The sequence below is a fragment of the Paralichthys olivaceus genome, chromosome 17 (assembly GCF_024713975.1).
Source record: "Paralichthys olivaceus isolate ysfri-2021 chromosome 17, ASM2471397v2, whole genome shotgun sequence".
Lineage (NCBI taxonomy): Eukaryota > Metazoa > Chordata > Actinopteri > Pleuronectiformes > Paralichthyidae > Paralichthys > Paralichthys olivaceus.
Genome location: NC_091109.1, coordinates 6,188,174 through 6,206,381, shown reverse-complemented (window position 1 = coordinate 6,206,381; position 18,208 = coordinate 6,188,174). Strand labels below are relative to the sequence as shown.

The window sequence follows — 18,208 nt, the reverse complement described above, 5'->3', positions numbered from 1 at the left end:
AGCGGTCTACCTGAACTGCTTCCATCCCCGTCTTTGCTCTGATAATGTGTAGCTTTCATGTGGGACCCCCAACGCTCTATTAAAACTGAATTTTCAGGAATCCCTGCAGCTCCATCCAGATTTTTTACTCTCCTCCTTAGTTAATCTTTTCATCCCCCTCTCCCGGTATACCTCCATCAAACAACTTTCCTCCTCTGTCTGTCCTCCATCATCCATCACCACCTCCTCCGACCATCTCTGGCTTTGTGTCAGTGCTGGAGTCAAGGCCCATCTGTCCTCCCCTCTCATTGAGCTGTTAGACCATGTTCACTACCCTAATTAACTTACTGTCTTATCAGTTTCTGTGTGTGTTTGTGTGTGTGCATACCAGCCTCTGATGCATGGTGGAGAATTAACATCAGTTATCAGACAAGTCCTGGTAAGTTTAGTCTATAAATTAAAAAAATGTAAACAACACTAACCTATCTGACCGATAACAAGTCAGTTGTTTCCTCACGAACAACACTTTGATCTTCTGATTTTCTTATGCGAGTATCTGTTGAAGTGTATCATGATATGATCCTTTTATGGAAAGTGTGTGTGTAAAACTCCTTTTTTAATTTAATGCAAATTCTCCAGGCCAGCAGAGGACAGAGAGTTGTCAGTTTTATTAGTGTCTTCCAGACAAGAAAAAGCTGCATGCCCTGCTCCTCATTAGAAGCTGATAAAACACACACACACAACCTTGGCCTGACAAATGGTCGGAGATCAGTGTGTGTGTGTGAGTCCATAGTCGGCAGGGGTTAAAGGAAAGGCTTTTCAAGTTGTGGAGTCCAAACAATGCCAATGAAAACAGAGTCGGTATTGGAGCCAGGCAGCTGTCTAAAAATATAGACGGAGACACAATATAGAGGATGACTACAGCATGAATCCTTCACGGCAAGCTTGAGTGAAATGCCTTTGGAAACAGTGTTCTTCCACTGTCATACTCTATCTGTGTGTCTAGTGATTAATCCATTACAATCCATTAGCGATGGAAGCAATATTTTCTTTTTCATTTCAGTCTTTCTCTGCCTCTGTGAGATTATTTTGCATCTCGGACTTTAATGGGGTCCTCAGATCTATAGAAGATTCTAATGGTGTAAATCATCTGGAACTTATTTTCCCCCATTCGGTTGTTAAGTCATGACGTGTTGTATCCGTTTCCGTGTCCAAGCTCTGGTATTTGCAAGATGCCGCAGTGCTGTATCACCGGCTGTAATTGTGGGTCTCAGATGGTAGATTAGACTGAGCTGAGCAGCACAGAAGCAAAAACTGCGAGAAGACCGAAATGAAGGAGATTACGAAATCACGTCAGGTGTCTTTTTTTTCCCACTAATTTATGCCTCACTGAAAATGACGTTATGGTAAAATAATTCAGGGGTTCAGACATTGTTGTTTGCTAGTGACCTGCAGGTTTGGACGCAGATATGGATATCACATGAAGCAAAACATCAAACTTAAGAATGAGATGGAGAAGACTTGAGACTGTGAGTGATTTGTGACAGGACTCGAGTAATGTCTGTTTACTTACAGCTCCTTCAAAGACATTGTCGTAGATGTTGTTAGTGCCACACTCTGGGCAGGTGAAAGTGAACCTCTCACAGTCTTTATAGCGCTCTTCATCAGTCAGCTGAACCGGAGCTCCCAGCATGCCGTCAGCCTCCTCCTCTCTCTGGTGCTGCTGCTGAGCCCGGAACTGGCTGGGGTCCAGACCTAACGAGGACAACAGCATTTATAAATCTACAGTAATTTCAACAAATGTTTATGGACCGACTGGGCTGATGATAGATGAGGAAAATAGAGCCAGCATCTGAGCCAAACAACTTTTATGACCATTAAACAACGAGACATCTATTTTGTACTTTTATTGGACCATTGCGATATTTGGCATGACATCGTTCCTATGTTTAGATGTCTCAGCTGTCAATGGACCATTAAACATCGGTATTAGAATTCTTTTACATATAAAGAGAGATTAGAAGCAACACATTAAAGTATCTGTACCGCACAAATACTTCATGGACAGAGTTTATTTATAAAAGAGCAAGAGAAATCGATTGTGTTTAAACTGCAAATGAAAATTCAGTTACGTCATTTAATCCGATGCTTTTTGCAAGTCGAGGTCAAAAAGTTTCACTCAAAACTTTCGTGAAACATTAGATTTTATTTTTTGTGTTTTTAAAGACATAAAGAAACCTGATAAAGCTAGAGTCATGATCTAGCACCTGAGTGACATCGGGCCGCCCACTCCCAATACAATTAAAGCCTGGTACAGTTTCTCATAACCTGTAATTAACCTACCCAGCCACGTGGCTATGAGCACGCTGTCAATGCCCTCAATGGGGTCACAGATGCGAGACACCACGGGGTGGATCTGCTGGGCCAAGTAGTACTGAGTGTCCAGACAGAGACCCTCCTGCTTCTGCAGTTGCTCTAATGCGTAGGCTCTCTGACTGGCTGCGAGTGTGGAGCCATCCTGGGGAATAAAAACAAGATATGCAGTGGTTTTAGTGGTAGTTTGCATCTCATGCTGTAGGTCCGTACACACAGCAGTATAAGTGGAACCTCACATATAGGTGTTCAGAATCAGTTAAATTATAAAACCTATTAAAACAAATTCTGTACCAGTGACTTCAGAGAACACATTCACATCTCTTTTGTATGCACTCACCTTACAGATGATGTAAGAGACTGTATCCCCAGCTTTGACTCGCCGTCCACCCTGAGAGTTAATCCATAGAGCCACATGGACGTGAGGGAGGCTCTTCTTGTCTGGATAGTCCTGTGGATCTTTAGTCAGTGCCTGAAAGAGTAGGAGAAAAGACAAAAATGACCATCAAGACATAGATGATAATAATAAAGAGGAGAAAATACAGTAAGGATGCTTTATATCAACAGAGCCTCACTTCAGTTGTGTTGATTTGTTCCTACATTCACATGAAAGAGCATTTTTAATATACATTTTCAGAAAGTCCTTACCTTGTTTATCTCATACTGATTCAGAGGTATGGTTCCACTTGCTACCTTCTCTCCCACCTCCACCAGGTGTTTCTGGATGTTCTCCACAATGACGTCACGACTGAGGTCCGACAAGATTTGACCAATCACATAGCTGGGAGAGGAGAAGAGATGATTTTATCATGCAGAAAGGAGTATTTCTGCTGTAATGTTCAATAAATATATCATCCAGTGGCAACTGTGATTGTCTTCAGCTCCCCCCTCAACCCTCAAAGGATAAGTGATATAAATGAATGGTTGGATGGATGTTTCTTAAAGACCAATAGACACCTTTAACATCCCTTGTAGTGCCCTGTCAACATGCTAACAGAAGCTTTATGATACTGTGCTAACACAAGCATGGGGGAAGAAAATCCACAGTTCAGTTTGGTACATCCAACATACTTGCCACATTCCTTGGCCAGGTCACACCAATCTCTGCGGACAATATCCAACCCTTTGAGCTCCTGCTTGACGCTGTACTGTCCATCACCGTGATTCTCTACAATCAAGGCTGCGTATTTCTTCTTCTTCAGCAGTAAAAGTGACTTGAACACGCCGTCGATGTCAATCTCCAGCAGTTTGTAGAGCTTGTTCACTTCAGCTTTTACCTGGAAGTAATAAACATAAGAAAAGTACGTATTATATACTGTCGGGTAAACATGTGGCGAGAACATTCAGTCACAGTCAAAGATTTTTCACAAACGGACCTTATTGCCGAGTTTGAAGACCTCCTCCAAAGAACAGCTGTTGGTGTTGATCATAATTGAGTCTGTGTCTCCGTAGATGACTTCCAGATTCATCTAGGTCACAAGCGAATAAAGGTTTTAAGACACATTGTTCGAAACCTATTCAGTGAACAACAACTGAGGGCTTGTTGATATCTCACCTTCTGAACCATGTCTTTTGTGTGCATCAATATCTGAAAGAGAAAAAAAGCATAAATGGACGTCAATGCCCGCAACAAAGCACATTGCAGCATGTACACAGTAAACAAACAAAGATTACGTTTCTATGTTATTTGTTGGGTGATTGTGAAAGTGTGTGTGTGGTGTGTTTGCATGAATTTGTGTGGACATGAGAGCAGAGCAGGTGACTTGCTTTTAAATGGGGGATAATTGGCTAAGAGGGCAATTATGAGAGTGTGCTGTGACAGGAGTCTTTTCAACCCACACACACACACACTTCTTAATGACTCGTAATGGCCTTTATCACCCGCAGAGAGAGTGACAGACAAATAAGAGAATTCTGTTAATGCAGGTTGTCCATTGCGTGTGTGTGTGTAAGAGGGAGAGATGTGAGCAGCAGAGGGATCCTAACAGGTGGGGGCCCAGAGGAGTTGAGGGTTGGGTGGGGGCTCCGGGTCGCTAATCTGGGGGGTCGTAGGGACGGAACGCATTGTGACCTGTCACCAGCAATCTGCTCCTCAATCAACCACAGCCGCATATATACACCCCAACTCGCACTGTGCTCAGCGGCGGGACAAGGACGTGGCTATTTCAGAGTGTCAGGAGGGGGCGGGGTTATGCAGCAATGGAATTGTGGGGGGGAGGACGGCGTTCCACTCCCTGAAACCAGAGTGGGACTTCAGCATGCTTTATGGGCTGCTCGATACTGCTGTACGGCAGGGGGAGTTGGACTAATTCACAGAATAGCCACCTCCATTAGGGACTGCAGTCAAGGTCAAGGTCTGACCACAAACTAACACACACACACAGATTTTGGCCTGAGCACATTCGCCCTGAGTTGTGCTGCTCAGCTTTTATGCAGACGAATCGACTAAACTGACTCACACTGGTTTAAGAGAGGAAGAGGGGGAGGGAAAGAAGGATATGAAATAATTCTCAGAAGTTAATAAGATGTCGATAAATCTTAAAACCAAAACAGACTCTACCGACATAATTTGTGACGTTTAATATGATGGTTTTTCTGAGATTTCCAACCAAAACATTACTACATTTTAGTGGATAAAAGCTTTTAAATCATGAATGAAAATGCTAAAATGTAGATCACGGCTACATTTAGTGAATGTCAGAGCATTTTATTCAACATCTAGAAATAAAAATAAGAAATTATCATTGAGACGTAGATAAAAGGAGGGACTGAGTGAAAAAAGGTACAGAAAAGTGGACAACTCTAAATACAGGTGTTACTGTATCCAAGAGGGTCCACAGGTTCAGTTCCTGCCCGGCACTCTGCTGCATGTCTTCCTCACTCTCTCCTATTTTCAACCCTTCTGTCCGATTAATAAAGGCAAAATGCCCCAAACATGTAAAAATAATGGTTAATGGTATTTTATCATTGCGCTTAGGGCAGTTCAATTATTCACTTAGGCCCTCCTTGCCTAGCTCTCCCACATAGACATGCACACACACTGAAACAAACGCAAACACATTGGCAACCGACCTGTTGCCAAACTAAGGCCATGAGGTTGAAAGAGCTGCCTGCAGAGACTGGATTGTGTTGAGGAACTGATCTAAGTAGGATTATAAAATGTTCTTCTCCACTGAGGATTCACAGCTGACGGTCTCTACAGGTTAGAATGATTGAAGTTTGGAGGAGCTTATCGCCCGGCTAATTTGAGCAAGAGGGGGAGAAAGGTCTTGGTAACAGAGGTGACCAAGAACCAGAGGGTCACTGGAATGAGACTTCAAACCTCGACCAACGCAGGTCCTTGAACGCCCCTTCTACTGTGTTATGTCATATATTGAATTTGAAAATCTATGTTCAAATGAACGCTTTATTATGAGTAATTTTTCTTCAGCATTTCTTTTTACCTTGATGAGCAGTAAAAGAGAAGTGGTTTAAGGGGTGCGAGACAGAGAAGGAGGATCTGAGGAAAAACAAAAGAATGACAAACAAAAGCAATGCGCAGAGAGGTGATGGATAGAGAGATGTAGAAAAGACAGAGACAGAGTGAGAGCAAAGTGCGGCAAGAGGGGAAGATGAGTGAGGTGAGAAGGTGTTGATGTAATTGATGTGTGGACTCATTTAGACAGGTTTTCCATATGCTGTCACTTCCAGCAGGACAAACCGCATCAAGGAATGAACCATGTGAAAGACAAGTCATTTGACCATGAGGCTGGAATGTGTGCAACTGCTGGTGTATGTGTGCGCGCTCATCTTTAAACACATACCAACACACAGATATTATATGGACCAATGCAAACACATATCCCCAGGGGGTAGAAAGAGTGTGTGTATGTTTTCCCTCTGATGACTACACCAGTCACCACAGTGAATGCCTCTCATATCCAAAAAACTGACAAAGCTTGACAGGGGACTTGTATTGTTCAGACTCTAATAGTGTCATTGTCTTTTGTAAAGCAGCTGCTTGTTTCATATTCACGTTCGTCAATTAACCAATTAGTTACCTGACAGGAAATTAACCTGTGAGGGGCGGCCAATTATATCAGACATATCAGTGCTTACGTTTGCTTATATGCACAAGTATGAAAACTTAATGTTCAGCATTTATTTCCATAATGTAAAATGTAAGATATGAAGTTAATTACTTTCAATGTTAACCAGTTTATGTCAATGTTAAGTTAATTTGTAATTGTAATGACAATTTTTTTCAAAACACATTTATTGACCGATATATCTATATCTGAGTTATTTCACAGGAATTTACAATGTACTAAAAGTGTAAACTTTTATTTTACATCTTTTTGTTAAAATGGCATAAAACATTTAAACATTAAATGAAAGTTTCAATCTGTAAATTAATATCACAGGAAATAAAATATATTTTTAATAGGATTATTTAATTGCTTAATGGTCTTAATAATGTTTTTAATTACATTTAATTATATGTATGTTTGACAGTAATTGTTTGGCAACTTTTACTACCACACATCTATTTTTTTTGAAGTGTAGGAAGTGTTTTACTCCCAAACATTGGTATCCGTATCGGCCCCTCAATATAGGTCGTGCTCTTGTTTCAATAGTTGATTCGTCACTTCACCTTATCAAATGTCGACATTTTATTGTTATGCTTCTCCTCAGTGGTTGTAAGTGAAATATTCAATTTGAAGTGTTATACTCTATTATTACATTTGAAAATGTTATTTTGACATCTGGGAGGTTATGACAGGTATTTTTCACTATTCACTGCTGTTGTATTAGACTGCAATAGATTCAGATAGATGCAATAGAGTGTTCCTAATAAAATGAGTGTGTGTGAAAGTTCAGGTTTCAGTTTGAATTGTCTGACCCGAGGATCAAATGAAAAAGACGTGACCTGTCATACATGTAGTAAAATGCAATCGAGTGTATGCATACACACACTGCTGTTAACTGCTGGAATTCAGATCTTTATACAACAATGAAAGACTGGCACTGAACAAAAAGAAACGTAAGACAACGATGGAGAACAGGAAGATGTCTTTTCTCTACCAAACACTTTTGTACTAATAAAAAACAAGGCTGTTAATATATTTATTTAGGTTTCTTGTGTTAACTACTTCAATTGCATCAAGAAAACGATAAACAATTAAGATCTTCTGTACCTGTAGCTTGGTTGATTTGGTGTGGACAGAAGAGAAGAATTATTTGCAAATGTGTGCTTTTAACCATGTCTCATGTCTTTGCATGTGCACCTGTGTACCCATTAGCCAGGGAGTTATTGCACCCTGTCATTCTAATTGATAAGTGGTTCAGCCTTGTTGTGATATCCGCCTTCTCACAGCTGTTGTTCAGCTATTCGTTGGCCTTATCTATTTGGCATCTACGTGTTTTGTTGTCAGGCTGTTCTCATATATTCTTTTATTTCAATCCACTTCCAAGACCTCTGCAACAAAATCTCTTGTCTTTTGCCAAGTTGACATTTCAAATAATATTAGTCGTAATTGACCTGTTTGGTTGAGTGACAAATTGTTTAAATAGGGAGAGGAAGCAATAAAGATGATACAGACAAAACGATAAGAGGAGAAAAGGGCATGCACGGCCACCCTCGATCTCCCATTCACACACACACACACACACACACACACACACACACACACACACACACACACACACACACACACACACACACACACACACACACACACACACACACACACACACACACACACACACACACACACAGCTCTGCTGATCAGCAGATCAGAGGCGGCATGTTAAACCTCAGTGTGGCAGAGGGCCCTTGTAAAAAGAGCCTGGGGCACCAGTGACGATTGTTTTGAAAAGCACTCAGCTGAAAAGCATTTTGGGATGACAGTCGGTCGACTGAAATAGCACCTGTAGAGCAACGCACCACTGTCAGAGCTCCGGAGGCGCACAACACGTACACGACGCTCATGAGTATGCACGCACAAACAAACCACTCTCTCACTGACACGATTTCACAAGATTTAAAGCTTCTTCTGCGTTAGTGTGAGCTCTCGTGTGCACACACCCAGAGAATAAATGTAAAAATGCACGAGTGCAAACACACACACTCTCACTCACTCACACACACACACCTGTCCTGGCAGATGCCATAGCTGTGTCCTCATGGCTGCTGCAGGGAGGGTCAATCTGTTTTAAAGCTCAGTCTGATTTAATACAACCGGTGCAGATCCCAAACGCTGGCATTCATTGAAAATTACGAGATAGTGACAACAATCCAATGAATGAATTTGATACTTCAATAGCTGGAAACAGTTTAAAATGTCCAAGAAGGCTTTTATTTTACCGTACGGTAAATGTTACAATAAATAACATCGCTTGTGATTCCTGCCTTTTCTCAAACGTGAATATTGTGTCTTCGCAGATGTAAGTTGTGGCAGCTGCTGTTATCTCCTTCTCTCTTTATGATTGTTTATATTACAAGTCTTGTGTGGGTGGTTTAACAGGTCAGTGATATTTTCGGGACCTGTCAGTGTCAATATTTGAAACGTTCAGTTTTCACATGTTTCATTTAAACAAATCGAAGTTCGTCACCATTTCATTCAAATATGCATCAGTGGCTTTAGATGTGCTAATTAAGGCTTTAACGTCCAAAATAAATCACTACAACACCGAACCAATAGAAAAATTATTCAGAAACTTCAAGCTCCACGCTGTGACATTTTCCATGCAATGCAGCAAGGATTACACGATCGAGAAATTTAAAGATTTCAAAAGAACTGTACATGTGTACTACTTCTGTGCCAAGTCAGCTTAAACCATTTACTAATTATCCTCTTATCCTATCAGTAGCCCTGACAAAGACAGCAGATGTCAGATCAGTCCATTATCAATTATAATCCCTGTCATTAGTCCAGTCTCACATGTCCTCATTAGTAGGTGTTACCAAAGTCGCAGTTTAGATTCTGAAACCCTGTCCTGTCCACTGTCAGCCCTCACAGACAAGCTAATGTAGCCAAAATAGCAGCGACGCTCCCATGTGACTATTTGTTAAGTCCACGCCTATCAAGAGTAAAGCCAGCTCTTTAAGTGGACTACAGGACCATGGAAACATGCAGCCCTCATTTCCCCAGACACGAGCGGGTGCACATGCATGTGCAGACACTCCAATGTAAGGGGGGGGCTTATGTATTCTTACGTCTAATTTAGGAAAACGTAAAACTGACCCGAGTGATTCTGGGACAGCAGCGGCGACTGAGACCCTGCATGAAAGAAACAAGGGCAACATTATTTCCGTGAATACACCAGCGCAGCCTGTACTCGAGCAGACGAACACACGGACTGGATGTGATAGGGTGGTCGAGGTATTCCCGTGTTGGAGACGGGTGAAATGATTTGTGATTCTTGGGACGAGAAGAATGAAACGGGGACAACAATATTTACTCAGACTTCATTGCACCCGCATACACACGTACAAATAGAGGTTTAACCTAAACCAAACTCTGACCTCTCCACACCCTCTGCTCTGTCACCCAAGCCCACTTCTATTCTTCACTCTGCATGCCGTCCAATAATGTCAACTACGAGCTCCTGTCAGGCTGTTTTTAAACACAAGGACAGAGACTCAATTACAGGAGAATGGCCATCAGGAGTCATCCTCCATCCTCACACACCTGCTAATGGTTGTCAGATTTGCTGGCAAAAGGGTCAAAAGTCAAACCAATCTGCGTTCCGCAACAATCAGCGGCTTCCACCAGCCTGTTGTTAACATCACTCGTTTAGAGGACATAAACACCAACACACACACGCATTTTGTTTGTGGTGACAAGCGAAGGTTCGTGATTTTTAAAACAAAATCATGGTGGTGTGGCAGCTGTTGTGGTGCCCTTGACTGGTAACAGACACCCCTGTTTGCTGTGACAAGTAATATTAGGCCCCAAGATAGGAAATTAACACCAATACCCTGACAAAACAGTTTACAACGAATGGAAGATAGAGTCTTGGCCTGGATATCTGTCGTCTACTGCAGAAGCGCCAAAATAATGACCATTGTTGCCTGAGGCTGCTTCGTTATCAGACAGTAGCCGATGGGCTCCGATATTAGACACTTATAGAAAATCCTCTCTATCCTGTGTCAGTTGAAACCGTGGGATGATGTCAGGGATCCAGCAGTAAGTCTTACTGGTGTGACAAATGCATCTTTCAGCCTATTAAACAAACACATGTGTGTGTGAGTTGTGTGTGAGTCATAGATGTGCTTCTCTGCACCAAGCCGTTCTCTGGCGAACATACAAAAGAACCCAAAATAACACAGAGGGGTTGAGGGGGACATCAATCTGTGGTGAACCCTCGCCTGTGTAATCCTAAACCTTCACCTTCCTCTTAATACCCATCATCCCCCCTTAATACCCACACATACCAGGACAGAGGAGGGCCACAACAAATGGTCTCCCCGACAAAGGGCAGAGTTCGGCCAGTAGCACTTGTGCACATTCACGGATGGGCATTAACACACAGTCAAAGACACACACACGGATAAAAGCCATGCTCAAGAAACTCATATATGAGTTGTGGGGAAGGGGGTAAGTGGGGGTTTTCTTAACTTGGCAAATCTGATCAGAAGAGCCACAGCCAAGGGTCTGTCATCCCCGCGGGCAGAGAAACCACTGTGGCCCCTGGCTTGACCCGTTGTGCCACAGGGGGTTAAGGCCTCAATTTAAAATGAGAGTGAGAGAAAGGTGAGAACTAAGCCACGAACACACGCGCATTCAGCCGAACACTCGTCCATTCAGATGAAGGGAATGCGGCAAGAGACGAGGAGGTTGGATTTACGTCGGCGACCGAGTAGTGGTTAGTACGCGTGTTACAATTATAAAAATAAAAAGCCTCTTAAATCATGACATGAAAGTTGAGTGCAAATGTGACGATTAAAATGGGGGCGGGGGTGCAAATGGCAATACCCACAAATACACTAGAAACCCGGCTATAAATGCCAGCTGGCCTCTCTGGCTCGCCGCAGTCGGAAACTACCAAGAACCACTTGGCTGGCGGTCAATAAACTTTAGCGCCGATACAAAACTGTTGGTTTTGTCAAAGTGCTGCATGAACCAAACCACCGTCAGCCAGCGTACATGTGATAAGTGATGACTCACGTACTGGGAGCACTTCCTGCCACATACTAAAAGATTTATTTTAGTTTTGTCCATCCAGATCAGAAAAACAATGACGTCACAACCTCATGTAACTATAAACCAGGATTTGATACTTGGTGGAACCATATAAAATGACATTCAATAGATGCAGCCATGAGGGACTCACATGTAAGAAGTTTGACTTAATTCTGGGATTTTATTTATTAATTGTCTTAAATTAACCCTCAACAACACACATTATTATTGTTATTCCGAGAGGCGCTCCTGGTTGTGTGGAGGCTGGGGTCTACATACAGCCCGCAGTAAAAATAGATGCATCATAGATACAAAGTAAACATTGTGCAGAGTGAATCTCTGGCTACCTCAGCGAGTCTGTGCTGTGAACTGTGTGGGCACCGTGACTTCAGATGTGACAGATGACCTTAGGATGCACGTGTCTCCAATCATGTCATTTCACTCACCACTGTGTGCAACATACCAGGGGAGTAAAGTCCTGATAAAATACAGTTCACCTCAGCACACTGGGAAAGTTATTTCTAATAAAACCTAAAAAGATTGGTGATGTTAAATATAACACAATTATTTACTAAAGCACCAAGACATGAAATATTCCACAATATGTCCCTGTTTCAGTAAAATGTTCTCAAACTACAATGTGTAAAAGTTTATAGGACTTAAGTTTTTTAATTCAAGAAGTGCGAAACAGTGAAACAGCAAGGCTCTAAAAATATTAACTTTATCTTAGTATTTACACATTTTGCAACACGTTTATATTTTTTCTTTCTTTCATTCATTGAATTTATATATCAACTTTTTGTACTTTTTCATATTTGGGTATCAGTTGTGTCATGTGACAAATTGATAGTACAGAGAAAATGAAATCATGTTTACACTAAGTTTTAATACACAGCAAGAAGTCACAGAATAGTTTTTTAACTGAATTCATATTGAGTTTGTGCAGTTTTTAAACCCCAAAAACCGGCGAATCCATTTGAGAAATGTTTCTTTCATAGTTTCCTTTATTTCCCTGCTCGTTTGCTCCCTGCAAAGTAGCATCAGAGTATGTTTCTAACATCTCGGTAAGCATTGATTACAGACAGGAATCTTCAAGAGAAATTGGAGTAAATATTGGACTTTGGATCCCAAACTTTTACCACTTGGTTACAAAAGCCTAACTCTGCTTCAAAAGCTATATTTTATTTTGGTTGAAGTTTTACAAAAGATTGATTCAGCAATTTATATCTTAGGAAGTAGAGTCCTTAATCTTAGAGAAAGTGCTTTCACTGACATGAGAATTAAATTACATTTTGTTTTGTGCCATTGACAAACAAGGAATGCAGATTTCAGAGGAGAAAATATGATCTCACCATTTCAGACGATGAGAGTGAAGCTCACTTTCTGTCTGAGACTGTTGATGCTTCTTGGATGAAATTAAGAGAGGAGAAGAGGTGAAGTGTAATTAACACATGCACCTCTGGCAGTTTACAGTGATACAAGCAGTAAGTCTGGGGGGAGAGAAACTCCCACCTGTACCAGCAAATAAAATACACACCTTTCAAAATGTCGCTCTGTCAGCCCAACAAGCATGACTGCAGGCACAAACTGACTGACAAAACGCACACACACACACACACACACACACACACACACACACACACACACACACACACACACACACACACACACACAGTTACTGCCCTGCCCTCCATTAGGGAACACAATGAGTGTGTAAGGGGATCTTAATGAAGGAGTCCCCTGAGGCAAAGCCTGACGCCTCTGCTGAGGATGTGTACTGTTAGAGCTCATTAAAAGAACATGAGTACAACCACTGACGAGGTGGGAGAGAGAGTATGTGAGTGGTGCTCGGTTACAATACCAGGTTTAGCCGTTTATGTCATGCAGCACACATGCCGCTTCGCACCAATTTATCGAGCGTGCACGCCTACGTTGTTCCATTCGTGCGTGTTGGCCGGAGTCATTACACAAACAGACTTTACATGGGGAGAGTGAGTGTTTCGTGTGTGTGTATGTGTGTGAGTGCACTGTGCAGCATTGTGTTACTGGAAAACACTCACACAGAACTATTGATATCACAGACATGAGAGCAAGCCTCTTATTCTGACAAAATGAACTTGAAGGATTAATCATATTTAGAGGAGCAAAGGGCGAGAGAGGAAGAAATTATTTGGTGGAGAGAGCAGATGACAAATTTGAGAAGGGAGAAAAACAAAAAAGAAACACGAGCTGAGGAAGAAAAACTCTGGAACAAAATGGAACAGAGGCGGGAGGGGTGCACATGTGGATTCTGAGGTAGCAGTGCCACCTTGTGGATGGAAATGGAACTGTTTTGACTTTTACTGCACTCTCCTGTTTATTCATTTTGGCTTCTTTAATGGCCACAGTCATTAAACAATGTGCATATGTGTGTGTCGGTGTTCGACTCACCTCTCGACCCTTGTGTGTGACCAGGGCAGCGAGCGGCTTGGCGTAGAAACGGCTGTAGCTGAATCCCAGGCAGCCGTACATGCTGTTAGCCGTCAGCTTCAGAGCCTTCTGACGGATATCGTACTGAGGAAAAGTGAAACAGAGTTTAGTTTTAGCCAAACGGATACAAACATATGCACATCTCAAGGTCATAATCAAAAATAAAAGTAATGATGGTTTTACAGGGGTAGAAGTAAATTAAAAATGTTTGATAATGTTGTAAACAGCACCACTTTCTTCTAAACGTGTTTAAAAGTATGTTTGTCTTGATATCATTTTTATTTTATTCATCCAATTGAATGATGCCATCATCGACCAATCAACTAGTGGACAATCCTCGTCCTATACCTCCCCACTCATTTGTTCTGCTACTGCAAGATACACATGCTCTGTCTAGAAAACGGAGAGTGTGACGTTGTGTGGTATTACACACAGACACAATGTCACATGTGTGTATGTTTGTGTTTAACTGGATGAATGATTCCATGTGTACCTGCAGGTAAAGGTCCGGGTTGATGTCTTGCTGTTTCATCAGCTGTTTCACTTGTTTTCTCCGCTCAACCAGCTTCCTGATTTCCTTTGGCAGGATTCCCATTTCCAGGCTGGAATCTGGAATCTCGGGAATCTCTTCTGGCTCGTCCACCTATAACCATGACGACAGGAATTAAAACAGAGAGAAGAAAATGAGGCTGGTGACCTGGACCTTGAGCCACCTTACATCTTTCCATGAATAAATCATGTGTAGTAAACGTGAAGAAATAACTGACGGACCTCCTTCTTCTTCTGAGCGTTGTAAGCTTCCCTCTGCACAGTGGTGAAGCAGATGTTGAACTCCTGGATGATTGAGGGATACAGGCTGTTGAAGTCCAGCAGCAGCACAAACTTATCATAGAAACCTGTAGAAGAGAGAAGGAGGGCGGTTATAGAATTAAGAAATCACAGATACATAAGACCAAAAAAAAAAAAAAAAGATTTCAAACACGTTCTTACCAACTTTAGGATCCAGCACTAGACCTCCAGCATAGGCTGCTTTCTTCTTCCGCTTGCCTTTCCCTACATCCACATCATCCTCTCCATTGACCTGGGACCCAGAAACAAAAAGGGAAAAGGGCAAGAAACACTGGTCACATGATTGTACATTGAAAAAGAGAAATCTGTGTGTTTGATCGCCTCTACCATCGCCAGCTGGGCCTTTTTAAAGGAGGGTTTGTCTGGGACGATGTAATTTTTCTCATGGAAGGCATGAAGCAACAGGAACTCATTCCTCTCAGAGCGACCGCCCATCAAAGTACGAGACTGCAAAGAGAAGCAGGAGGAAATCAGGTGATTGGAAAAAAGAAAAGACTTATAAACCAGACTCATGCCAGAAGTAAACTTCAGAAGTGATGCATTTTTCTTTCCTGTTCTAACTGAAATCAAAAATCTCTCCATAAAATACACAGGTTGATCACGACAGATACTAGGTTTTAGAAAAGGCTTTCATCATCTGAAGTTGTTTGTATTCATTCATAAATAAAGTCTTTCTTTTGTCACAAACTCTTCTGCTTCTGACTTTAATTTTCATAGTGTACAAAAAAGAACAAAAGCTGCTGACTAAAATTTAAAAACCTCTGCGACTGTCTATCCTTGTGTCTTTTGTCATGAGCATTTCAAATAATAATGTCGACGGTACAGACGTTTTCACTTTGTGGGGCCACATATTCTCTCAAGCTCATCCCTCAATCATTTAAGGTAGAGGTATTTGAAAAACAGAAAAAGAAAACAGTGTTGTTGGATGTTACCATGACATTTCCAGCGATGTTGGTGATCTGCAGAGCCAGCGGCAGCACGTTGAGCTCACACATGATCTGAAGGATCAGCTTGGCGTCCGTCCATGTCAACTCCAACAGGTAGAGCAGGTGAGGAGAGTCACTGACAAACACAAACCCACATTTTAGGATTCTAAATAAAAAAACGTTTTGAAGATATTTTCATTAAATGTCCCTATAAACGTATTCACCTGTAGAGGTTTTTGATCTCTTCCTGCGGTATGGTGACTCTCTCCATCTTCAGCAACTGTGCAGTCAGTTCAGTCAGGTGATAACTTTTACAGCGAATCAGCTCCTTGGCTGAGATCTCCACATCGCACACCAGTCGGCCGCATGTTGCGCTCTTCTCTGCAAAGGAGCCACGACCCTGCAAGGATAGAGGCCACGAGAACACATAAACACGAGCACATACAACTTATGAAAAGGTTAGCGATGTGAAGTATGGTAAAGACACACAATAGCAGCCTCTATTAATTGTGATTTTTGTTTTTCTTACACCTAATTTGGGCATATTGACCCTCCGGAGCCGTCCCATCTTAGACCAGTGCGGAACCTTGCACACATTGATCCTCTGAAGAAGCACTTCCAGGTCAAACCCAAAGATGTCATGGCCCTACGGGAAATATACATAAAGGTCACCACGCTGATGAAACGCTTCATCTGTTTCCTGTGCATCTTATGTTCTTATATCCCAGTGTCCTCTACTCACCACCAGCACATCAGGGTCAATCTTGTGCATCTTGGCCAAGAAGAAGCCGAGCAACGTTCGCTCTGTGGCAGCTATCTCCACCCTCCCGTTCTAATAGAGGTAGGGAGCCACTTCATCAATGTTCAGCATTCACAGACCACGGAGACGAGCCACAGTGCATAAAATATTCTCTAGATCAAGTCCAAAAACACCTGTACATTGAAATCAAAAATATTGAAATAAAGGCCACTCACCCTCTTCCTGATCGCTTCTATGAAGTCGTACGGGAAAATACAGTCTGTTGGTTTACTGACCACTGAAAAAAAACAAGAATAATCATTCCTACACGTTCATCATTTGTAGACTTGTTGAATAAGCTTCTGATTAGTATTCAACATGTTTAACCATATGACTTACTGGATGCAGAATAAAATGTAAATCTGAGGTTTTTTTAAATATTTATGTGACTGAATATGATTCTATTCACATACATTTCCATTACATTTCGGTGCAAGTCTAAAAAAAAACAGCAAATTTGAATAACTCACCACAGAAGTGGGTCTGGTAGGGAGGTCTAGGTGCAGCTTTATCCATATGGAACTCATGGTGAACGAGTGCAGCCAGAGACACAATCTGCAGAAGAACAATTTTTTCATCACTTCCTTGCACTTTATATTTCTGTCTGTTTAAAGCCACAGTAATAAATTACACTGTTAAATAATAACGTTATGAAATATAATATTGAATGATCATACGTTTCTTGCTAAACATGGAAACTAACAATGGGCTGACCTCATTGTGGTGCGTCTTGGTGTTCTGGATCGTCTTGAGGCTGATGGACATGACAGTGAGGGGCGGAGGAGACAGGTCTTTAACCACAGAGACCAGGTCACTTCTCAGGGCCAGAGCTTCCACCTTACACCAGCTCACCGGCTGGCTCATCAGCTCTAACACACAAACACACACAGAGGAGACGTTACATTGGGATTTTTTTTGACAACTGTTCCACAGAGATTCCAAATTTATTGTAAATTCCAGAGAAAACATTTCTTTGTCTGATAACCTGGAGTATATTTGACTTGTTACGTGCAAAATCCCTTTTAGTAAAGTTGAACTAAATCCAGGTTATGATCAATCTTTGAAAATCGGGCCAAATTTCTAGATATCCTTCTTACGTGGAGTCTTGATGTCGAGCCAGCAAGGCCCTCTGATCTTCCTGCTGAGGAGGAAGTGCTCCAGACTGGAGGTGTTGGTACCGAAAATGTGGGAAAAGGTTGCCCCCTTCAGGTCAGAAGGCAGCGCAGGAAAGTCGGCCTACAAAAATATTTTTTTCCATATAGATATGTAAATTTGTTAGTAGGAGAAAACTCATTTGGTCTTGGAAAATCTGGGTAAAGTGCATATGTGTGCATGTGTCTACTCACAGAATATCTGACTTCCAGGTATTCACACAGACTGGGCACATCAGGAATTTCAAAGGAGTAGTTCCTGTCCACTTTCTGCAGAGAAACCAAAAACAAGTCAGACAGGCCACTCACCAGAAAAACACAGTTATGCTCTAACTAAGGTTGGAACCAACCTTGGACTTGAACTTCATAATCTTGAACTTCTCAGAGAGCTCGTTTAACTCCTGGTAAACATCCATCATTCCGACAGGAGTCTGCGACACCTCCCCGGTTTTAGGATTAACTTTCTGTTGATTCAAATTAGAAGAAACAGTAAGT

The 18,208-nt window shown here is 41.9% G+C and overlaps 1 protein-coding gene across 3 annotated transcripts in view; it reads right to left on the bottom strand.

Moving 5' to 3' along the window:
• pola1 (polymerase (DNA directed), alpha 1) overlaps positions 1-18,208 on the bottom strand; it is a 45,473-nt gene that overhangs the window by 23,419 nt on the left and 3,846 nt on the right. For 2 of the 3 annotated variants that reach the window (XM_069512822.1, XM_069512824.1), the window contains 22 exons: positions 18,064-18,177; positions 17,909-17,983; positions 17,660-17,798; positions 17,277-17,431; positions 17,033-17,117; positions 16,739-16,800; positions 16,506-16,595; positions 16,293-16,409; positions 15,988-16,163; positions 15,770-15,899; positions 15,165-15,284; positions 14,979-15,069; positions 14,760-14,884; positions 14,482-14,631; positions 13,950-14,072; positions 3,908-3,940; positions 3,729-3,821; positions 3,424-3,629; positions 3,001-3,133; positions 2,693-2,824; positions 2,323-2,497; positions 1,553-1,734 (listed from right to left, as the gene is read on the bottom strand). In XM_069512822.1, coding sequence (XP_069368923.1) covers positions 1,553-1,734; positions 2,323-2,497; positions 2,693-2,824; positions 3,001-3,133; positions 3,424-3,629; positions 3,729-3,821; positions 3,908-3,940; positions 13,950-14,072; positions 14,482-14,631; positions 14,760-14,884; positions 14,979-15,069; positions 15,165-15,284; positions 15,770-15,899; positions 15,988-16,163; positions 16,293-16,409; positions 16,506-16,595; positions 16,739-16,800; positions 17,033-17,117; positions 17,277-17,431; positions 17,660-17,798; positions 17,909-17,983; positions 18,064-18,177 — 2,706 coding nt within the window. Of the gene's footprint in view, positions 1-1,552; positions 1,735-2,322; positions 2,498-2,692; positions 2,825-3,000; positions 3,134-3,423; positions 3,630-3,728; positions 3,822-3,907; positions 3,941-13,949; positions 14,073-14,481; positions 14,634-14,759; positions 14,885-14,978; positions 15,070-15,164; positions 15,285-15,769; positions 15,900-15,987; positions 16,164-16,292; positions 16,410-16,505; positions 16,596-16,738; positions 16,801-17,032; positions 17,118-17,276; positions 17,432-17,659; positions 17,799-17,908; positions 17,984-18,063; positions 18,178-18,208 lie in introns of all 3 variants that reach the window. The other variant, XM_069512823.1, reaches the window with a different exon arrangement.